Raw genomic sequence first — 24,927 nt, 5'->3', positions numbered from 1 at the left:
GATCACAAATGTAAAAAAATGCAAAAATTGCCAAATGCCAAATAACTATATCCTTAGCTATCATCAGTCTGACAGTTGGTGAATCTTTTCTTTTCTTTTTTTTAAATTAAAAAATTTTTATTAGTCACATTTTTGTCCTTGGTAATCCTTCCAAATAAAGAAATCTATGAAAATGCTATGGAAAATTAAATTAAACAACATATAAAATCACTTGGGCACCTGGAAGATGGTGAAGAAATATTTTGTGACATAAATATAAAACGGAACTATCAATTTTTAAAAAGCTTTAGTGTTTCATTAAAAGTATGAAAACAATTTAAAATATGCTTAAATAATCATTAGTCAGAGATATATTCAAAAAGGAAACTTAATAAATGTACTACTTTTTTCATTCTCCATGGTAAAACTGAGAATGAGAATCTTGGTAAAGGTTAAAATTTTGAAATAATAGCGTATCTGGGGACATCAACTATTCCTTACATCTTGAACATACAATCTTTCTATTTACTCTGTAAACATGCTCAGTTTTGAACCTACCACCCCCTATACCTGATATTATCTTTGCTCTATCTTTCAATTCTTAATTGAGCTTATGGAAAGAGACATACCAATGTCTCTACCTTTTTTTCTCCAAACCTTTCTCCTCAAACCACTACTATCTGGCTTCTGCTTCCACTACATCATATCTGAAACTAAAATGTCAAAGCAACCACGTTGCCAAATTTAAAAAAGGATTTCCCAGACCTTTTGGGAGTTGGTATCATTGCTTCACATGGCATTACTAACCTGTCCCTCCTTGTACTTGTTTTCTCCTGGCTTTGGATATGGCATTCTTTCTGCCCTGCATACTTCTCTATCATTCCTGTTTGGTCTCATTAGCTAGATCCTTTTCTCTACTTGCTCCTGTAGTGCAGACTCTGCTTTTCTCATTCTATTCTCTTTTTCTAGACAATCTCATCCACTCCCATGGTTTCAATTGCTATCTATAAACTATCTTTATCTCTATCTCAGACCACTTTGGTGACTTCCAGCATCATACAGCCATCCAACCATCTATGAGATTTCTCCATGTGGATATCCAAAGACACTTCAAACTTAACATTAAAAAAAAAATCTCACATACCTTCTTCTCCCCTCAAATCAGCTGTTCCTCCTAAAATCTCTACCTTGGCTGATGGTTCATTATCGCCCTCTCAAGACACCTGGATATCATACTCTCATTCATTTCTAACTTAGTCTCAAAGTCCCATGAATTCAACCTTTCAACTGTTTTTAAAATCTGTCCATTCCCACTTCTCACCACTATTGCCTTAGGTTGGATCCCTCATAATCTCTTAGGTGGACTATAGCAATGGCCTCTTACAGGTTCTTGGCATTTTCAATCTTACTCCTTCCAATCAATCATTTATAATGTTGCCAAAATGATCTTTCCAATACGTAAATCTGATCACATTTCTCCCAAGCTGAAGTAATCCCTACAGCTCTTAAATAATTAGTTGCTTAAAGAATTAATTCATTTACTCACTCATTTAACAAATATTATTTACCACATAATGTATGATTTTAGGCAGAGAGGAAATTATAGTACATGAAAATATTTAGAGAATATGCAGAAAGGTAGATATTAAACAATCCCCTAAATAAATGTATGATTACAAATTTGACTAATGCAATGAAGAAAAATAACAAGTCACAAAGGAAGAAAAAGAGGAGACCTACTAGAGATTGTGAAGTTACATTATTTTTGAGAGAATAATATCTCGGTGAGTTTAAAAAATGAGTAGAAGTTGCTCAACAAAAAAGTAGTTTTGGTAGAGGGAAAAGCATGTACAAGGGATCTGAAAGGGAAAGGAGGTTAGAGTGTTAAAAGAAATGAAAGTAAGTCTATTTGGCAAGAGCTTAGTGAAGGATGGGATAGTGGCCAGAGACAAGATTATTGACATAGAAACCAAGTCATGTAGGGTTTGTAAGCCAAAGTATGGGTTTGGGTTCTTTTGAAAGGCTATGGGAAGCAATTAAAAAGTTTTAGGCAGATGAATCACATGGTTATATTTACATCTTAAAGTTTCACTCTGGCTGCTGGTAGAGAAGAGATTATAGCCTGAGTGGATGTGAGAAGACTAGTAAAGGGATTATTCCATTAGCCTAGGAGAGAAAAATGGTGGTGGGCAGTCTCTATTAACTTTTAGAAGTTATCTTTAGGTAATGTGAGCCTGCAATGTGAAGTTCCTAGTACTTTAAAAGTTATAATGCTGATGAACAAAAAGGTATGTAAAAACTCAGGATTTAATTAATTAGATACGTTTTCCACCATTAGAACATTTCTGCTCAGAGGTCTTATTACAAAGCTACATTTCTGATAGTCTACTACGATGCAGCTTCTGCCAAAGCCACTCAGTACTAACCTCTTACATAGCATCTCTACTTACATGACTAAAATGCATATCATACTTCATATAGTCAAAAGATAAAGAGCCACTTGATTTCTACTTCCAAGCTACTCAACTCCCTAGTAAATGGCCTTACCATTTACCCTACCCAGGCACTGATGTAAAAAATCTGGGAGTTAATCATAATTTTTCTCTTCCTCTCATATCCCATATCATATGTAAATTAAGTATCAACTTAAATTGAATATAACATTCAATGTAATGCTATGAAAATTATTGTATGTGATTAATGATAATATAAATCTGGCAATAAAATCTCTGATAGTGATATATTATTTATATCCATATATCCTTAGGAAAAAAATTCCCTTTAATTATAGAGTAGTTATAAACAGTAGTCTAATGTAGTATGCTATAGTTGTGTTTTGCCTTAATTATTCTTCATTGTTAATACCTCTATAATAAACATATAAAATAAAACATGCTTAATTTCTTAGTTTGCAAATTAATTTACCAATTCATTCATTCTTTCTTTGTCAAGAACAGAAAACCTTATAGCAATACAGGTCATCTCAGGTCCATAAAGAGTAATTTAAGATCAGAAATTCATCTCAGGTCCATGAGGAATACGTTTTCTTTTTCTTTTTTTTTTTTTTTTTGAGACAGAGTCTCACTCTGCTGCCCAGGCTGGAGTGAGTGGCACAATCTTGGCTCACAGTAACCTCCGCCTCCCACGTTCAAGTGATTCTCCTGCTTCAACCTCCTGAGTAGCTGGGATTACAGGCATGGGCCACCACGTCTGGCTAATTTTTGTGTTTAGTAGAGACGGGGTTTTGCCATGTTGGCCAGGCTGGTCTCGAACTCCTGACCTCAGGTGATCTGCCTGCCTCAGCCTCCAAAAGTGCTCGGATTACAGGTGTGAGCCACTGCGCCTGGCCCCATAAGGAATAATTTAAGATCAGAAGTACAAAGGAAGTTTTCTAATCGATTTTAAAATTAGTTTCTGAATATTTCTCTAAGACTATAGTTTAAATTCAATCTATTTCACACCAAATAAGTACTACAGCAATATTTAATTTCTGCATTACTATTGACATATGAGTCATCTAACATGTAAACGTTCAGCCAACCAAATGTTATGGCTTTAGTGCTAATTTTAAAAAAATGTTTTCGAAAGGAACATTTGTAAAATATATAAAGGCATTCATCTGCCTTTTTTTTTTTTTTAAAGAGATGGGGGGGTCTCACTCTGTCACCCACACTGGAGTGCAGTGGTACAATCATAGCTCACTGGAGCCTTGAACTCCTGGGCTCAAGCAATCCTCCTGCCTCAGCCTTCTTAGTAGCTGGGACTACATGCACGCACCACCATACCCAGCTAATTAAATTGTTTGTTTGTTTGTTTTTTTAAGAGACGGGGTCTTGCTATATTGACCAGGCTGGTCTCAAACTTCTGGGCTCAAGTGATCCTCCTGCCCCAGCTTCCCAAGTAACTGGGATTACAGGCGGTGTGCCACCACCTCCAGCTATCTGCCTTTTTAAATAGAGGAAGTGAATATCATGTTAAGTTATTCTTAAAGACTTAACTAAGATTACTTATCATACTTTGTCACAATATATTTAAAATACTTCATTAAATTCTGAGGTGAGATAGTAAACCATTTGTGCTAACCCTAAATAGCCTTTTTAGTTTTTGAATGGTCTTCCTATCTCTAACCTTTTCAGATGTCCCTCCATGTCGGAATGTCTTCCTCTACTAATCCTCTGTGCTGTATTTGATCTGCTAGTAATAAAGCTTGATAAACAAGTAACCTGTTTATTTCATCAGGCTCTATTCAATGCTTGGAGATTGACTCTATAACTTTCCCACATTGAAAAGTACAAGTGGAAGTGGGAGCTTCTGATTGATAGCTTTTGAGCTTACCTCTGGGTTTGTAACTGTATTCTTTAGTTAAAGCTATCAGGAATTTGGCTACCAGATAAGTGAGACATAAAACCAAGTATCATTACTAAAGCAATCTAGTAATACAGAATATTACTGTGTTTAAATAACTTATCCTACATAAACAACGAGGTAGTGTTAACCTCACACTCACAATTCTACACAATTTTATGACAGATATCTAGGATTTAAAAAATTGATATAGCTTATATCCATTATAATTTTGTTATACGGACAGAGTTCAAAGTTGGCATCAAGGGTCAAAAGTAGAAATTAGCTTACATAGAAAATAATTTGTATAGGCCAAATAGACCTTTTGTGTACAATACCACCTACTGTAATTTAGTCCACAAAATACTGACTATAAGACCATAATCAAAATGAAATGCTATGAAAGGTGTGAGAGAGCTTAGTTTATGCACTGAAATAAAGCTATGGATGGACGGGCATAGCACATCTCCTGTTGCACACACCCTGTTGCTTGTCAAGTTACATGGATCTGAGCTGTTTGTTAACCACAAAAGAAGGTGAATCAGTCTGATGATGTGTGTGGTGTCCAGATGCCTCAACAGACTGCCTTTGTTCACTGTCTGGTGAAGATAAAAAAGGAGTAGAATGAGGGCTTTCTGTGGGAGATGATGTCGAATGAGCCTGAGCTGACATTGTAGAGGATGTAGATGGCTGAAGAAATTGTTCAGCTGAAGTATCTACTTCCATTGCAGTTTTACTCACTTCCAAATCAGGACTTGATGGGACCATAGGAAGAGTTGAAATATCTGATTGACTTGTTCCATCTCTGGGTCAAGATCTTCCTCATCCTCTATTGCTTTGTGCAACCTCACTTGCTTCTTCGAACCGTCTTGATAACATATCAGACATTCTCTGCATCAATGACACATTGGGACTCTGCTCTCCATGTCGTTCTCGTTCACTCTCAGGCCTTGCTCTGGGTCCAGTATCTGACCAATCACCACGAAGTCTCAAACGCTTAACTGGTGGTTGTCGTAACTCTTCTCTCTTCTGCAGAAGGAGCTTTAAGTTCTCGTGCTGTATCATCTTTCGGGTCAAAAAGATATATGTAATCTGCAGAGTAACTAAAGAGAATCTATTGACCATCTTCACTGTAACACAGAAATGTCACTCTGCAGGACTTATTAAGATGGGAAGCAATAAAATGGGCAACCATTCCAGTAGCCCCTCGACCTGCATAATTCCCTGTAGCTCTTGTGCCCAGCATTCACCAATCATATATTTGTACTGAGCTATAAGAACAACCAACAGCAAGGTAATATGGTATTGGTGGGCAAATAGAAACAGATGTGGCAGCACGTTGACAGTTAAAATATCATCTTTACAATCTTCTTTTGTGCAGCTAGTTTTGATGCCTGTATCAAACCATCTACCAGTTCCGTCTTCACCACAAGAGAGAAAAGTGTAAGGGTCATTGGGTACAGTCATAATCTCATAAGTAGTTCCATAGTGGCAAGTAAATTGGCATTGTCTGTTGGTTTCTGCATCTTGCTCAACATTGGTATAAAATATTACTCCATCTCCAGAGCAGGATACAATCTGTTTATCATTTGTGCAAGGTAAGAACTTTGTACTAAATATGTTTGCCTGGTGCCCTGAACGAATTGTTGTCAAAACCCTTCTGCTGTAGGGATTACTAATTACTAATTTGGTGTCATCTGAGCCAGATAAAATATATTCTCCAGTGTCATTCCAACAGATTGTATTAACACAGCCATCATGCACATTTAGGGTTGCTTCAAGTTTCAATCTTTGGATAAATTCTCTTCTTCCCAGGTAGTGGCCCCACAGCCAGGACGGGTCCTCCAGCCCAAGGGACCTTTTCCTCATGTCCCACAACAGATGTGAGCAGGAGCCACCCCGAGACATGGCTCTGCCTGAGCGAGGTGGGAGGGGAAACCCTAACTGGTGAATCTTTTCAAAGTGTCATACAACAGTTCTATAGTCTTGATATCATTATAGAACATTTTAAAAAATAAGGAAACCTTCTGTTTTCCAAAAGCACTATAATAATGATTGATCCTGTTTACAAGTTGTGATATTTTGTATACTCCTTCTTTTACCTTTTTTTACTGTAAGACATCTGTGTGGTTGCATCTATTGTCTTTTCATCTTGCTTGTCCTTAACATGAAAGTCCTGGCCACACCTTAGCTTTTCTTTGCTACCTTAAAGAGAGTCTCTAAACATGTGAAAATTAAACACCATAGTTCTAAATAATTCATGGATCAAAGAGAAAGCCTCAAAGAAAAAATCAAGAGAACTGAATGGACACAAAACATAACATATCAAAATATGTGGAGTGCAGCTAAAGCAATACTGAGAGGGAAATTTATAGCACTAGAAGCTTACGTAAGAAACAAGGAAAGCTCTGAAAACAGTAAGCTAATTCCTACCTCAGGAAACTAGATAAAGAAGAGCGGCTGGGCGTGTTAGCTCATGCCTGTAATCCCAGCACTTTGGGAGGCAGAGGCAGGTGGATCACGAGGTCAGGAATTCAAGATGAGCCTGGCCAAGATGGTGAAACCCTGTCTCTACCAAAAATACAAACATTAGCTGGGCATGGTGGTGGGTGCCTGTAATACCAGCTACTCGGGAGGCTGAGGCAGAGAATTGCTTGAACCTGGGAGGCGGAGGTTGCAGTGAGCCGAGATTGTGCCACTGCACTCTAGCCTGGGCGACAGAGTGAAACTCCATCTCAAAAAAAAAAAAAAAAAATCAACCCAAAGCAAACAGAAGAAAGGAAATCATAAAAGTACAAATCAATGAAATAAAAAACAGAAAAACAATTGATATGAAAACTTTTAAAAGGAGTTGGTACTTTAATAAGATCAACAACACTGACAGAACTTTAGCAAGAAAAATGCTAGAAAACAAAAATTATCAATATCTGGAATGAAACAAAAATACAACTACAGACCGTGCAGACATCCAAAGGATAATAAGTGAGTAATATGAACGACTCTTCACAAGTAAATTTCACAACTTAGATAAAATGCATCAATTCCTTGAAAAACACAAACTACCATAATTCACATAATATGAAACAGATAATTTGAATGGCCCTGTAACCATTAAGGAAATTAGGGAGCCAGGCACAATGGCTTGTTCCTGTAATCCTAGCACTTTTGGGGGCTGAGATGGGATAATCACTGGATCCCAGGAGTTCAAGAACAGCCTGGGCAACATAGCGAGACTTCTCTCCACAAAACATAAAAAAAAAAAAAAAAAATAGCCAGGCATTGTGGCATGCATCTGTTATCCTGCCTACTCAGGAGGCTGAGGCAGGAGGATTGCTTGAGCTCAGGAGTTCAAGGTTGCATTGAGCTATGATTGTGCCACTGCACTCTACCCTAGGTGACAGAGCAAGATCCTGTCTCAAAAATTTAAAATAAAAAAAGAGAAATTGAATTCATAACACTAAAATTCCCCAAAATAAAACCTTCAGGCCTGGATAGTTTCACTGGAAAATTCTACCAAATGCCTAAAGAATAATTAACATCAATTCTACATAATCTCTTCCAGAAACTAGAAGCGAAGACTTCTCAACACATTTTCTGAAGCTAATATTACTCTGATACTGAAACCAGACAAAGATAGTTGAAAGAAAAAAAAAAAAAAGAAGGAAGGAAGGAAAGAAGGGAGGAAGAAAGAAAAGAAAAACAACAATAAACCAATACCTCTCGTGAACTTTGAGCAAAAAATCCACAATAAAATATCTATAAACCAAATCCAACAATGTGTAAAAATTACTACATGCCATGGCCAAGTGATATTTGTTTTAGGTATATAAAACTGATTAACATTTGAAAATCAATAAAATCCACTAGATCAACAAGCCAAAGAAGAAAAATTACATGATCATATCAATTGACAAGGAAGAAGCTTTCGACAAAATGAAATGTGTTTTGCCCATTTTCTAATTGGCTTGTTTTTCACTGTTGAATTTTGAGAGTTCTTCATATATTTTAGATACCAGTCCTTTGGCATATGTGTGGCTCACTAATATTTTCTCCCTGTCTGTAGCTTGTCTTTTCAACCTCTTCAGGTGGATTTTCAGACAACTGGTTTTTAATTTTTCTTAACTTTTTCCTTTTATAGATGATGATTTTGGAGTCAAGTCTCAGAATTCTTTGCCTAGCACTAGATTCTAACATTTTTTCTCCTATGTTTTTTCTAAAAGTTTTGTAGTTTTGCATTTTATATTTAATCCCATTAGGTTGGTTTTTATAAAAGGGATGAGGTTTAGGTTGAGGTTCACTGTTTTGCCTATGATTGATGAGCACATGAAAAGATGCTTGGAATCATTAGTAATCAGGGAAATGCAATTCAAAACCATCATGAGATACTACTTTGTACCCACTAGGATGGCCTAAAACAAAGTCAGAAAAGAAACGTTGGCAAGGATGTAGAGAAATTGGAACCCTCATGCATTGCTGGTGGAAATGTACAATGGTACAGCTGCTCCAGAAAATGGTCTGGCACTTTCTTAAATGATTCAACTAGAGTTACCAAGTAACCTGGCAATTCTATTCCGAGGTATTAGGTTGACGCAAAAGCAATTGTGATTTTTGCCATTAAAAGTGATATACCCAAGAGAAATGAAAATATATGCACATAAAAACTTGTATATAAATGTTTATAGCAGCACTGTTCATAATAGCCAAAAGGTGGAAACAACCCAAATATCCTCTGATGGATGAGTGGATGAACAAAATGTGGTTAATCCATACCATGGAATATTATACAGATATAAAAAAGAATGAAGTACTGATACATGCTGCAATATGTATGAACCTTAAAAACATTATGCTAAGAAAGAAGCCAGTCATAAAAGACTACATATTATATGATTCCATTCATATGAAAGTCCAGAACAGGGAAATTTATAAAGACAGAAAGTAGACTAGTGGTAGCCCAGGGATGGGGGCAAGGAAGGAGAGTGAGAGCTAAAGGTACAGGGTTGCTTTTTAAGGTGAAATTGACTTCAATGATATCTACATACATCTGTGAATACATTAGAAACCACTGAATAGTATACCTTAAATGGGTGAATTATGTGATACATGACTGTATTAGTCTGGAGCTAGGCGCGGTGGCTCACGCCTGTAATCCCAGCACTTTGGGCGGCTGAGGTGGGCAGATCACAAGGTCAGAAGATCGAGACCATCCTGGCTAACATGGTGAAACCCCATCTCTACTAAAAAAAAAATACAAAAAATTATTCAGGCTTGGTGGGACGTGCCTGTAGTCCCAGCTACTCAGGAGGCTGAGGCAGGAGAATCACTTGAACCTGGGAGGCGGAGGTTGCAGTGAGCCGAGATCATGCCACTGCAGTCCAGCCTGGGTGACAGAGTGAGACTCTGTCTCAGAAAAAAAAAAAAGAAAGCGGTTCAATTGGCTCATGGTTCCACAGGCTATACAGGAAGCATGGCAGCATCTGCTTCCGGGGAGGCCTCAGGGAGCTTCCAATCCTGGCAGAAGGTGAAGGGAAGCAGGCACATCTTACATGGCCAGAGCAGGAGCCAGACAGAGAGGAGGGAGGTGCTACACAGTTTTAAACAACTAGATCTCATGAGAATTCACTATCATGACGACAGCTCCAAGAAGGATGGTGTTAAACCATGAGAAACCACCCCATGATCCAATCACCTCCCACCAGGCCCCACCTCCAACACTGGGGATTACAATTGAGTATGAGATTCAGGTGGGGATATATATCCAAACCACAGCAATGACTTACACGTCAATAAAGAGATATAAAATTGGTTTTTTGAAAAAAATCTAATAATTTTAATAAGCCACTCTCTCAAGCCAACACAAGGCAGCTCCAGCACACCCCTGCTTGAGGAGATGTTTATGCCACGTGAAGGGAGGGAACCATAATCCCTTTCACATCCCTCAGGTAGACGTGGAAATAAGGATAAGGTGAAAATTACAAAAACCAAGCTCATCATGCCTCCTTCCCTTGCCACCAAATGCTTCTATTTCTTTTTAACACCTGTTCCCCTGGGTTGTATAAAAAGTCCTTTGCTAATTACTTTTAGGAAAAGGGCTACATTCTGGCCTTCACCTCCCAGAAACCATGCATCATACTTGAGGCACACATCAGGGAAGAGGCTGAGGTCAAGTTCACCAATCAGAAACACAAACAGACAAGGAAAAAGAAGGCAGCAATCAGTTTCCATCAAAACCCTCAGCCAGGTGTCAGATCTCCCAGGGACACCCCTCTTTAATTTGGGGGGGAATATAGGTAAATATGTGTATCCAGAAAGCCTGCAGCAAGTCGAGAGAGACATTTGATTAGAATGCAGATCACAGGCACAGCTGGGATCAGGGCTAACCAGACTTTCAAGGATAAACAGCTGACAAGGATATGTCATGTTGTCCCTGCAGTGTGTCGAATCTAATTAAAAAGGACTTAGGGTCAGAAAAACACTGGTGTAATAATAGGTAAGCACAACAGAAATCATTTTATTGTTTACTTACAGGAAACAATACTTTTCCCATTTACATGCTTGACGTGGCCAGCAAGGAAGAGCTCACACCTCGTACAAAACTACATACTAGTTTCGCATCTCTTTGTTGTGACAAACAACCTCTGGTTTAGATTCTTTAAAATTACCTGTATGGGACAGTTTCTCTCATTATTCAAAGAATGACTTTTCCCAAAAATAAATAAGATATATTCCTTCCCTCCACCGTCGGGTGTTTCTCATGCTCTCCTTCTCTTTTAATTGTCAGTATAATTCTAGAGTTAAAGTCCTATGTGCTATGGTTTGAATGAGCTCCCCAGAAAGCATGTGTTGAAAACTTAATCTTTGGCCGGGCACGGTGGCTCACGCCTGTAATCCCAGCACTTTGGGAGGCCGAGGCGGGCGGATCACCTGAGGTCGGGAGTTCAAGACCAGCCTGACCAACACGGAGAAACCCCGTCTCTACTAAAAATACAAAAAATTAGCTGGGCGTGGTGGCACATGCCTGTAATCCCAGCTACTCAGGAGGCTGAGGCAGGAGAATCGCTTGAACTCGGGAGGCGGAGGTTGTGGTGAGCTGAGATCATGCCATTCACTCCAGCCTGAGCAACAGAGCGAGACTCCGTCTCAGAAAAAAAAGAAAGAAAGAAAGAAAGAAAAGGAAAACTTAATCCTCAATGCAACAGCGTTGGGAGGCGGTGCCTATGGGAGGTGCTTTGGTCAGGAGGGCTCCACCATCAGGAATGGATTAATGCTGATTATAAAAGGGCTTGAGGCTGTGAGTTCAATATCTTGCTCTTTCTTTGGCCCTCTCTTGCCTTTTCACCTTCTACCATGGGATAATGCAGCAAAAAGGCCTGGGCTAGATGCTGGCCCCTCAATCTTGGACTTCCCGGGCTCCCAAAATGTGAGAAATAAATTACCCAGTCTGTGGTATTCTGCTATAGCAGCACACAACAGACTAAGATGCACTGTCAAGCTGAAATATAATGACTTGTGAGCAGCTAACAGCACAGGTTGGAATCTGATGCCAGCACCTGCTAGCTGCATGACTTTGGAAGAGCTACCTAACTCCCAAGGTCTCAGATTCCCTACCTGTCTCCCATTCATAGTTGTCAGAAGTAAATGAATGAACGTACGGAATGTGCTCAAGCAGTGCCCTGCACACACAGCAAGGGCTCAGGAAAGTTAGCGACCATCATATCATCATCATCATCATCATCATCATCATCATGCAGTCAGTATTAGGTTTGTATAAAAATATCGAAGAGCACATTTCAAGCTTATGTCCAAACATATACTAAAATGTGTTAAATACGTACCTTTTATGTAATTTTCCACCTAAATTTCTAGTTTCTGTGACAATACTAAGTAGGAAAAATATTTTAATTCATTCAATACTATCATAATGAAGATTTTGTTTGTTTTCTTTATAATGAAATTAGTGCCTGACTATATCTAAATTTACCAGAAGAAAAAGAATATATATTCACTGAGGTCAGGCCTCGATAGCAAAACAGAGGGGATGGGCTGCTTCTCAGCAGGGGTAAAGTACTCTCTGCTGCCTTTCAAAGATGAAGCAGCCCCCTAGATATACAGCAATGTATAAAATGGAATTTTGAGTATGGAAAACATTGCAGACAAATGCATACAGTATAAGCATATTTGCTTAAAAATAAAACTATACAGTTGGATGACTGTGTACACATACATGTACATAAATATATATGTGCATACACAAAAAATGGATACATCATAAAGCAATTGCCTGTGTGGTAGGGAGTAGGAGGCAGAGAGAGGAGGGAGACTTTGTTTTGCTCCAGTTCGTGTAATTCTCACATCTTTTACAATAAGAATCTATCACTGTTTCATTTCATATTTAAAAAGAAAGGGAAAATAGTTCTATTCATTTAAAACCAAATATTCATCAAGCCATATAATGCATTATATTACATTAAATTGCAATTTAAAAGTATCCTGTTATGCTTTCATTTAAAAACACAGTAAGAAAAGTATGATGGGAAATCTCAAACTTCTGCAGAATGAATTGAACTAACTGGGTCATTAAAAATCAGTTTATTTCCCAGTGCTTTGGGAGGCTAAGGCAGGAGGATCAGTTGAGGCCAGGAGTTCAAGACTAGCCTGTGCAATACAGCAAGAACTCCCCCACACCACCACCCTTACAAAAAAATTAAAAAATTAGCTGGGTGTGGTGGTGCATACCTGTAGTCCCAGCTGCTTCAAAGAGTGAGGTGGGAGGATCACTTGAGCCCAGGAGTATGAAGCTACAGTGAGCTATGATTGTACCACTGCACTCCAGCCTGGGCAATAGGTGAGACCCTGGACGCTGTCTCTAAAAAATTGTTTTATTTGTATTTTTATGATTTATTTATTTGAAGACATGTTCTCACTTTGTCACCCAGGCTGGAGTGTAGTGGCACGATCTTGGCTCACTGCAACCTCCACTGCACCCCCTGCGTCCCCCTGCCCCCGGTTCAAGTAGCTGGGATTACAGGTGCATGCCACCACTCACACTTAATTTTTGTATTTTTTGGTAGAGATAGGATTTCACCAGGTTGGCCAGGCTGGTCTCGAACTCTTGACCTCAAGTGATCTGCCTGCCTTGGCCTCCCAAAGTGCTGGGATTACAGGCGTGAGCCACTATATCTGGCCAAAAGAATTTTTTAAATTAAAAAACATGTATATTTTTTAAAAATCCATTTTTTAATAAAGTTTTGTAGCTGTCATATTTTAATGTGCATGGAGCCTCAAATTAAAACATAATGAGGCATTTTAAGGGGCATTTGAAAATCAATAATGCTCTTTTCTAATTAATTTAAGTGAAACAGCATGTTTGCTTGAAATCCCAAAATGCCTTTTTAATTTCCTAAGGGGCTCTTCAGACAGGAACAGTTGGGAGGCAGTCAATGGTTCACTCACGTGCTCCCCTCCAGGAATGGTGCCAGGCCCTGGATGTGGGACAAGGTACAGCACAGACATGGCCTTCTCCCTTGTGCTGCTTTGCCACGTAGAGAACGATGGGGAAATGTCAGGGCTTGGAGAAAAAGAGACAGAATGCTCAGACAGAGAACCGCAGAGGTGGGGAGCCCCTTGGACGAGGGCTGAGGGGAGGCCCTTGCAGGGATGTCCCACCGACTCTGGAATCTAGAGGTCCAGAAGGAGCCACCTAGAGACCAGCCTGGGAGGAAGAACAGTGGTGCAGTGTGCAGGAGCAGCCTGAAGTAGAAAGACCCTGAGATTCTAGCACAGCTGGCAAGGCTGGGACGGGGTGCCCGGGAGTACCACTGCAGGCTAGCGAAGCTGGAGGGGCCAGATGAAAGCAGGCACTCACACGCCACGGCGAGGATGCTGGACAGCGCTCCGCGTCCAGTGGGAAGCACATGGCTGAGTTTATGTTGTAAGAAGCTCTCTCGCCACGAACACACACACACAGACACACAAATATGTGAATACATTTTGATCATAACAAGCTGGGAATATATGTTTTGTTCTATTTAACAAAAACCCACAAAATATATCCAAAAACTATTCCTATACAAAGTTACAGAAAATTTTAGTGGATTGTAAAAAGTAGAAATTAGGGGCCACATGCTCTCATTCAATGAAATTAGCAATTAACAGTAAAAAGAAAGCAAAAAACCAAAAAGTCTAACTACCTAAAAAGTTAAGGACATCAATCTGAGCAATGATTAGGTTAAAGAGAAAAGCAAAAATGAAAATTACAAACCAAGTGGAACTAAGTCCACAAGAGCACTGTGTATCAACAATGCCAATCTATATAGTATTATTACAGTTACTCAACTATAAAAGGCGGAAAATTAACAATATGTGAATTAAGAAAGTAGAAGGGGTTAATAAAATAAAAACATACACAGTCAACCCTTTCCTCAAATTCCCCATTTCCTCCCAAGACCCCCAGCTCTAGGGAACCATTAATCTACTTTGAATCTCTAAAGATTTGCTAAAATGTTTATTTTTAAACTGTAAAAGAATATTATCTGTAGCTTTATAACAATAAATTGGAAAAACTAGATGAAATATACAATGTTAGAAAGACATTAACAAAAATGATCCCCAAAAAGAAAGAAAACACGAATAACATAATGAACATGGGAAAATACGTATGTTAAAAGTAGTCAAACTACCTCCCCCAAATTAAAATAAACCTAGATAATTCCCAGGTTATATAAACTATTTCAGAGCATAAGTCAAATCAAATTCTTCCACTTTCATTTTAAAGTATGCATAATTCTAAGATGAAATTGGACAAGGAGGACACCTCAAGGTAAACTGTAGGTTATCTCATTTCTGAATTTTGATGCAAAACTCTTAATAATATATCAACAAAGTGAATGCAGCCTAATGTATACCTTCTCAGCACCAGGACCATTGCCTATTTCTGCAATGCAAAAGTGATTCTGCATTAGGAAATCCATTAATGCAAATCACTACATTAATAAACTAAAGAAGGAAAGCCATATGATCATCTTCACGATGTTAAAAGGATGGTGATAAAATTTACATGCATCTTGATTAAAAAAGAATCTTAGAAAGCCAGGATGGAAATGAATACCTCCCATTAATAAAGGCATCTCTCAGAAGCTGACGGCAGACATTACTCTAAATGGTAACCCATTAGGAGCAATCCTGTGAAAGCCAGGAATAAAACAAGGGTGTTAAAAAATTCCAGTGTTAGTCAACCTTTTTCCCTGTAAATCCTCACTGTGAGTGAAGGGTCACATCGGGTCTGGGCTGACACATGTGCGCCTGGAAAAATGACCCAAAAGTTCTGTCCTCTCAGGTCACTGCTTCCTTTTCTCGGACACTGCAGTGTTGAGATGGATATGGAAGGCTGTGGCCATCTCACGTGCTGGGAAGGATGCCTGGATCGGGGAAGCAGCGTAGTGGCCTGCAGGCCTTGGGCCTCCGTGAAGACAAAAGTGTTATAAAAACAACTGATGGAAAAGTGAACCGTGGCTTCTCAGTGAGAGTCTCCCCCATGCAGGCAGTGAACACCGCGTGTGGGTGAGAGGGAAATAGAGCTGCGGGACCTCCCAGTGATGTGAAGACGCTGTCCCTGCTGCGCCTCCTGTCCTGTGTCCTTCTATGAAGCTCAGCAAATGGGGAGATTTGCTAATAGAAACCGTCTCTCAGCAGCATGCTTGGTGGTGGGTCACTAAGAGCTTCTCATTAAATTCAGGAACAAGAGGTGGATGATGAAATACCATCATCTAGTGTTATTTTAACAAAACATCATTATCCAATGTTATTTTAACAGTTTTAGCCACAGCAACTACACAGAACAACAAAACAAGATGTACAGATACTGGAAAGCAGAAGAAAATGTAATCATTTCCTCTGACAAACTATGGGATCAAAGATTCAGGTGTAAATTCAACTGCTTGTACAGTTCAATGCAAGTAATAAAAAACTGCAAAAAGTCTTACATGCGGCGAGTAGCCTCTTCAGTATAAAATAATAATTAAAACAGGCATCCACCAGAGCAAGAAAATATTTACAATACCTAGGACTAAATTTGAAACATGGAAAGTTCATACGTATATTTTAGAAAACTATAAAAAGTGTAGTAACATTTATAACAAAATAAATCCTAGATCGATAAAACACATAAATATTTAAAAAATAAAACCCTAAAATACTGAGGGGATAGTAGAAAATTATTTATAATCTTGGAGTGCGAAAGGCTTTTCTAGGAAAAACACATAACCCAGCAACCAAAAGGGTTAAAATATGTAAATGAATAAAACCAATGTGAGTACAGAAAATACCCACACAAAGAATGCCATTCAAAAAGTCAAAAGATGCATAACAAACTATTAAAAATATATGTTTGTAACCAATATAACAATAGCCAGTTTCCTTAACATAAGGAAGTATATATATATAAAATATGTAAATTATAAAAATAACAATATAACAGTAAAATAGGTAACAAACGTGAAGTGGCAGTTAACAGAGAAATATAAGCAACTTATAAACAAATATAAAGATGCTCAACTTCACGTTTAATTAAAGAAATGAAAATCACATAATAAAATTGTACAATTTTGTCAGATTGGTGAAGACAAAAACAATTCTGACAACACACAAGTTTGGATCTGGGTAACCAGGCACAGGCTCAGACTGCTGGCAAGGGTGTGAAAGGGTGCCTCGTGTTTGGAGAGCAATTTAGGAATAAGATTCTAAATTTAAAGTGCACTCATGCTCTGACTGCAGGGACGGTCTTAGTGATTTTTCTCTAGATCTGTTTGCATTCCTTCCTTGTTCACTGCTACACCCTCAGCACCTAGGCCAGTTCCCCAAGCAGCAGCAATAGCCACTCAGTATCTGTTGAGTAATGAGTATGTACAAAGAGTACTATTCAATCGGGCACAGTGGCTTACACCTGTAATCTCAGCACTCTGGGAGGCCAAGGCAGGTAGATAGTTTGAGTTCAGGAGTTTGAGACCAGCCTGGCCAACATGGTGAAACTCTCTACAAAAAATACAAAAAAAGTTAGCTGGGTGTGGTGGCACATGCCCGTAGTCCCAGCTACTTGGGAGGCTGTGGTGGGAGGATCACCTGAGCCCAGGGAGGTTGAGGCTACAGTGAGCTGTGATGGCACCACTGCACTCCAGCCTAAGCAATAGAGTGAAACCCTGTTTCCAAAAAAAAAAAAAAAAAAAAAAAAGGCTGGGCACAGTGGCTCATGACTGTAATCCCAGCACTCTGGGAGGCTGAGGCAGGTGGATCGCCTGAGGTTAGGAGTTTGAGACCAGCCTGGCCAACATAGTGAAACTCCATCTCTACAAAAAATACCAAAAAAATTTATCTGGGCGTGGTGGTGGGTGCCTGTAATCCCAGCTACTCAGGAGGCTGAGGCAAGAGAATCACTTGAACCCAGGAGGTGGAGGTTGCAGTGAGCTGAGATTGCGCCATTGCACTCCTCCAGCCTGGGCAACAAGAGCGAAACTCCATCTCAAAAAAAAAAAAATTATTTGCCATGTTCGTTTTAGCAAAAGACTAGAAACATCTTTTAACTTATCCTTCATTAAGGGGTGAGTATATGAATTATCACACATCCATCCAGTGGAATTATCTCCTACTCCCTGTTTAACAGCAGAGAAGACCTCCAAGTGCTGATGTGAAAATGTCACCAGGCTACATGGTAGACTACAAAATCCATGTGAGTAGCCCATGTGTGTAAAAAAAAATCCATAAACAAAAATATGTGTAGATGATGACTGGAAAGGCACACATACACACCCACACACAAAAACCCTGTAGCAGGAAGGGGAGGTGCTAGGAGCCCAGAATAAAAGATTGACTTTAGTTTAGATATCCTTTTTATGCAGAGAACACTAGCTAATCTTAAATTATGCAGAGGAAAAAACACAATCACCACACAAACATACGGAAATGTAGTAGGTATCCTAAAGAAAAACAAAAACTGGAGTGAAGAAGTTGAAAAGAAAATGGATAAACCAAAGCATATACTGTATGTTCTGGAATGGAAAGACATGGTATTGTTAAGATGTTTTAATTTCCCCTCAAAGTAATCTACAAATTTAATATGATGCCAATTCAAATCTCAAATCCATTCTTTCCACGTCTTGGCAAAAGAAAATCAAAGTGCATCTAGAAGACTAAACATTTAAAACCAGTCAAGAACATTTTAAAGAAATAGATTAAAAGTCCAGGATGGGGTAAGGGGTAGAACTTGTCCTACCGTGTATAAAAATAGATTATAAAGTCAAGGTAATTTAAATGGTATTGTTCTGGAATATGAATAAACAGACATATGAATGTTGAATGAATATGAATAAAAAGTCCAGAAATAGTCAAATGGGCATTACTATCTGTGTGCGCATGTGTGCATGCAATGATAACACTGGTAGAGTTGATATTGGTTGTTTCTTCACCACCCAGCATACATGTCCAGCTTCCCTTCTCCCCCAACCCTGCTTAATAGCAGCTAACTTTGTTTCAGGTATTACATCTTGAATCCCATGTCGGTAGCCTATGTCTGTAAAAAAAAGTAGCCCATGTGTGACTGAATTCACTCTGGTAGGATGGGTGAGCAAATTATCATCCTCCTGTGTCCAATTAAACACTCCCTCCCAGGACTTTGACTCTAAAGCAAACAGAGGTAAATAACCACAGGAATTGTCCACTCCTGCAGAACTGTACCCTGGTAAGTTCAGGGTTCCCACTGTAGGCCCCAGTCTGAGTCACATTTCTGAGCCAACAGAATAAGCTTCCTTAGAACCAGCCAGTTTCCAAGCCTGATCTCTAGCCTCCTTGATGACTCAATAGGCCCCACTATCCTCACAATAAACGGCCTGTGGCTTTCTTAGTAATTGTAACTTGCTGCAAATGATTCTTAATGATTTGGGTGACATTTCAAATCAGCAGGGAAATACTAGAGTATTCAGAAAATAGTTTCAGGTAAACTACTAAACTGTTTAGAGAGAAAAAGTTCAATTCATCAAGTAGATTGCAAAATACTAAAGAGTTAACTATATATAAAAAAGCACAGCATAACCAGGAAGTTATTGGGGTAGCATAATCTTGGAAAGGAGAAAATCTTTTTAAGCATGATTCTAAGGTAAGATTACAAAGAGAAACACTGGTAAATTTGAACACATAAAAATTAAAAAGTTTTCTATTTTTCTGACAAAAATTAAAAGGCAAATAACAATCCAGGGAATATATTTGCCCAATATAAGTCAAAGGATTCAAAACCATAATATATAAAGAGCTCTTATAAATCATTAAGATAAATATTTAAATCTACAACTGAGTACGGAACACATACAGACAAAACAGAGAAGAAAATAAAATATAAATGGTGCATAAACATAAATATATGACATAATTACACATATATGTATAAATACATATAAGCTTATGTATATGCAATTATAAATGAATAAAAAGTTTAATCTTACTAGTACTCAAAGAAATTCAAATTAAACAATGAAATCATCTTATATCTTTCAAATTAGCACGGATTAAAAAGAATAACAACTTTCAGTGCTGGCAAAGGTGTAGCAGAAGAGCATTATCATATATTGGGAATATAAATGGGTAAACTTTCCTAAAAGGCAGTATGTCAATATGCACCAAATACTCTAAAGATACATTCATTTTTATCATGTATATCTAATTTTAGGAGCTGTAAAAAGGATTTAATTTGTATAAGAATAATGGCCATCTCTCTAATTGCAAAAAGCAGAGATATGGTTAAATAAACAATGTTACATTCATACATATAGAGTAGTCACTACAATAAAGTTGTAGAATATTTTAAAACATGGAACAGGCCGGGCGTGGTGGCTCATGCCTGTAATCCCACCAAGGCAGGCGGATCACCTGAGGTCAGGAGTTCGAGACCAGTCGGGCCAACAGAGTGAAACCTTGTCTCTACTACTGTACAAAAGTTAGCTGGGCGTGATGGCCCATGCCTATAGTCCCAGCCACTTGGGAGGCTGAGGCAGAAGAATTGCTTGAACCCAGGAGGTAGAGGTTGCAGTGAGCCGAGATTGCGCCACTGCACACCAGCCTGGGTGACTGAGCAAAACTTCATCTCAAAAAGAAAAAAAAATAAAACATGGAACAACGTGATCAGTTAAAAAAGAAATCACAAGGCAGCATGAAGTGGATAGCACATTTAAATACATTAAATATATATGTGTACATACGTGCATACCCATACATCCATATACACACACATTATGCACAGAAAAGACTGGAAGGACATAATCAACTGGGTGGTAGGATTGTGAAGTGTTTTGTTTTTTGAATTTCTATAGTAAATGTATAATTTTTATAATATGAAAGGAGCATACCTTTTATGTGTTGTATAGGTTTTGCAATATTCTATGAAGAACTCAGGGTAGGTCATGTCCACACTGAACAGGTGTTATTAGTCCATTCTTGCATTGCCAGAATGAAACATCTGAGACTGGGTAATTTATAAAGAGGTTTAACTGGCTCATGCAGGCTGTACAGGAAGCATGACACCAGCATCTGCTTGACTTCTGGGGAGGTTTCAGGAAACTTACAATCATGGTGGAAGGTGAAGGGGGAGCCAGAAAGTCATGTGGCCAGAGCAGGAGCCAGAGACAAAGCAAGGAAGGGAGGTGCCACACACTTTTAAACAACCAGTTCCCGTGAGAACTCACTCCCTCACTATCATGAGGGCAGCACTGAGGGGATGGTGCTAACCACTCATGAGAATCTGCCCCCATGATCCAATCACCTCCCAGCAGTCTCCACCTCCAACACTGGGGATTACAACTGAACGTGAGATTTGGGCAGGGACACAAATCCAAACCATATCAACGGGAAAGGGAAGCAAGGCCGAGAGAGAGAGAGTGACTTGTCCTAAGTCACACAACCAGGAGGTGGTGAAGCATGGCTTTGATCCTGGATTGCTGACTCCAAATCCAGTACTGTTTGTGCTGCACACACTGACCCCAAGCAAATGAACACACTGGTCTGTAGCTCTGAGATTTCTGGCCTTGTATGAGCCAAGGCAGAGAGACACCTAGGATCAAGCTCTAAAGTGAGGTAAATATTGATGATTCCGTGGTACCATCAACCAAACAGATGTATGTGAGAGTACACATCTGTGGTATATGATGTTCTTTTTATGTATCTGTGGAGGTATAGAAAGCGGTAAGAAATAGAGGAGACCAAATCTCCCTTTCGTATACTTTCCATGCAGTCTGCGATGTGGGGAAACAGGGTCTGAGATTAAGACCAGGAGGGGTCAGCCCTTCAAGCTTGCGCACTGTGTGTGAGCTTTCTTTTTGGTGTGAACCTCCAGGCACTGTGGTTTCCCTTCACCCAATCACTCTGTCTCCCCCACACAGGGCCCTGCACTGGAAAATGAGAGTCTAAGAAAAAAATGGCTAGTTCCTCGTAGGTCACCAGATTTTGCTATACTCATAGCACCTAGTATTTAGGAATAAAGAGGCTGGCCAAGTTATGGATACAAGATGGCAAGTTATTCTTTCCGATGGAGATGGGGATCCAGGTTGTGTCAATCGTCAATCTTAAGGGGGTCTACACCATACCGAGAATACTTCTGTGCACATCATATAGGGATGAAATCTGATCAATGTTCTCTAGGCCACATTCAACAGACAATAACAAGGTGAAGCCCCAACAATTCATTTTTGTAACTCAGTGGGCGGTTTCAGCATTGAAACTGTGCTAACTGACACTGGTCCTGCTGACCTTCGTAGATAAGAATGCAGAAAGCAGCAGGCTTTCCAGTGGCTGCCCCTGTGAATCCAAACAACATGATCCCAAGCCAAGCAGGCATGGTCCCACAGCAGAAAAGCTTCTGGTAACTCAGCAATCACTTCTCAGAATCACAGCCACAGGTAGAGCAGGCAGAGGGCAACTGTGGAGGGACATGGCTATGAAAGGTAGCCTGCTGTTGCTTCCAAGACAAAGAAACAAAGGCCCATGTCCCCATACCCAGGAGCCACAGTCCTATCGGGAGTTTAAGTATATTCATACCAGAATGCAACCACACACACTGCAATTTCTGTCACAGCCAGATGTACCTATTACAGTACCATGAGCTAAGTTATTTTGAAATGATAGTTCTATCCAACAAACAAGTTGTTGATCTTCTACAACAAGCTCGTCCGACCCACCACGCTGCATGCAGCCCAGGACGGCTTTGAATGAGGCCCAACACAAATTCTTAAACTTTCTTAAAACATTATGAGATTTTTTTTTGTGACTTATTTTTTTTAGCTCATCAGCTATCGCTAGTTTTAGTGTATTTTATGTGTGGCCCAAGACAATTCTTCTAACGTGGCCCAGGGAAGCCAGAAGATTGAATACCTCTGTTCTGCAATGTACATAGCACACTGTCTACAATTTTCCTGGATCTGAAAGAAAATTCTTTTTAATTGAGAAATGCTAACTATATTGTTTTGATATATTCGTCATCCAGCATAATATGTACATCAGCACTTAAAATTGACTTGCAAATTGATTTTTAAAAATTCAATACAAATAAGAATCAATGTAACAAATGCTAAAATATAATAGTTACTAAGGATATTTATTCTAAAATAGCACTACGTTGTGATCCTTAAAAATATACTACTAGTAGCTGATTTACAAGAAGAAAAAGTTTTAATTGTTCTACTTATAAATCAGTAAGAGAACTGTTATATAACTTATAGAAATAAATCGGCTTAACCTAAATACCTTAAACTAGAAAACATCATGATGAATTGAAAGTGTGCATGAGAACCTAAGAATACAATAAAATTATTTTTAAAATTGCTCTTGTGCAAAATCAAATCCTATGACCTTTATGAAAGGGTTTGCATTTCATTACTTACCAACTGGCAGCCTTCTAGGGAGCTGACTAGCTGAGCATTCTGGCAAGAGAGAATTGAACCAGCCAAATTCAGCATTACACACACTGCAGAAAGCAGCATGAAAAAGGTTATCTGGAAACAAACCAAACAAAAAATTGATTATTCACTTGGAGAGGCTCAAAGGAAAAATGACATGGCTTTACGACAGCTTTCATTTATTATACAACAGTTGATCACATAATTACATGAATAACATGTATGTGTTTTTAAAGGAAAGTGGTAGGTTATTTCTCAAACTTCCAAATTCATATGATCTGAAATAGAAAAAGCAAGATCTGTAGAAAGCCACAGCAAGCTACCATGATTTTGTTTAAAACCTATGATGATAAAATATTTAAGGAGTTAAACTTGAAAGACTGTGCATTATATACTCTTAACAGTAACAAGTCACACATTATTAAAGGAAATCAAGTGAAAGAAGTATATTTATTAGAAGGTCTTTAGGTTTGTTTTAATTTTTATTACAGAAAATTTCACACACAGGCAAAACCAAAGAAAACAGCATAATGAAGTCACATGTGCCCATCACCCAACATCAATAATTAATCCACTTACGGCCAACTGTGTTTCATTTACAGCCCCTACCATCTGGATTATTTCACAACCAATACCAGGCATCATATACTTTTACCCTTAAGTCTTTCTAAAGGAATTGAGAAGCTTTCTGAAAACGTAGCCAAAATAGTCATCATATCTATAATAAATAAAAATTCATTAATATCATCAGATATTGAGTTCACATTTCCCTAATTGTCTAAATTTTTTCACACTTTGAATCAGGCTACACAGGATACAAAGCAGGTCCATGTGGTACAACTGGCTGTTAGGAATCTTAAACAGTCTGTGGGTTTCCCGTCCACTTTTTCCTCTGGGAAATTTACTGAAGAAACCAGTTCATTTGTCCTATAGAGTTTCTTACAGTCTAAACTTTCTGATTGTAGTCCTGTATCATTTAACATTTCTCTAGCCTCTGTATTTCTTGTAATTTGGTGATTAAATACAGAGGTTTGGCCAAATTCAGATCAATAAAAGGCAAATATTGTCTTTCTCTATTTTTTTTTTCTTTGCGATGGAGTCTCGCTCTGTACCTGGAGTGCAGTGGCACAGTCTCAGCTCACTGCAACCTCTGCCTCCCGGGTTCAAGCGATTATCTTGCCTCAGCTTCCTGAGTAGCCGGGACTACAGGTGCACACAACCACACCCAGCTAATTTTTGTATTTTTAGTAGAGACGGGGTTTCACCATGTTGGCCAGGACGGTCTCGATCTCTTGACCTCATGATCTGCCCTCCTTGGCCTCCCAAAGTGCTGGGATTACAGGCATGAGCCACCACGCCCGGCCAATATTGTCTCTCTTTTTGTGATGTTAGCGGCCATTTTTAATGATGACTTGGACTCATTAATTTATTAGGGTTTCCAAAATAGTGCTAGTCTCACTCTGTCATTTTTTCTTTATGAATAAGAATACATATAGAGACAGAGACTTTTCCTCATCAACTGTTTTGTTACCCTGAGGTATAATTCATACAGGAAAAGCAGGATATATACTTGACTCTTTTCTGTTCATTTTCTAGGCTTTAAAATAATTTTAAATTTTGCAAAATAAACTCAAGGAAGTCTGTATGCTTAATTAGCACTCTTTCTGCACCTATGTAA

General features: G+C 38.8%; 1 protein-coding gene and 1 pseudogene across 2 annotated transcripts in view; both read right to left on the bottom strand.

Moving 5' to 3' along the window:
- The window catches only part of ENTREP2 (endosomal transmembrane epsin interactor 2), a 492,553-nt gene that overhangs the window by 124,297 nt on the left and 343,329 nt on the right, over positions 1-24,927 (bottom strand). For both annotated transcript variants that reach the window (XM_024232834.2, XM_054532478.1), the window contains exon 3: positions 23,235-23,345. In XM_024232834.2, the coding sequence (XP_024088602.2) occupies positions 23,235-23,345 (111 nt within the window). The remainder of the gene's footprint in view (positions 1-23,234; positions 23,346-24,927) is intronic.
- On the bottom strand, positions 4,571-6,267 carry LOC100445503 (DDB1- and CUL4-associated factor 6-like; annotated as a pseudogene).

Source organism: Pongo abelii, chromosome 16, assembly GCF_028885655.2.
Source record: "Pongo abelii isolate AG06213 chromosome 16, NHGRI_mPonAbe1-v2.0_pri, whole genome shotgun sequence".
Lineage (NCBI taxonomy): Eukaryota > Metazoa > Chordata > Mammalia > Primates > Hominidae > Pongo > Pongo abelii.
The sequence above is the reverse complement of the archived record's forward strand: the minus strand, read 5'-3'. Positions and strand labels throughout refer to the sequence as shown.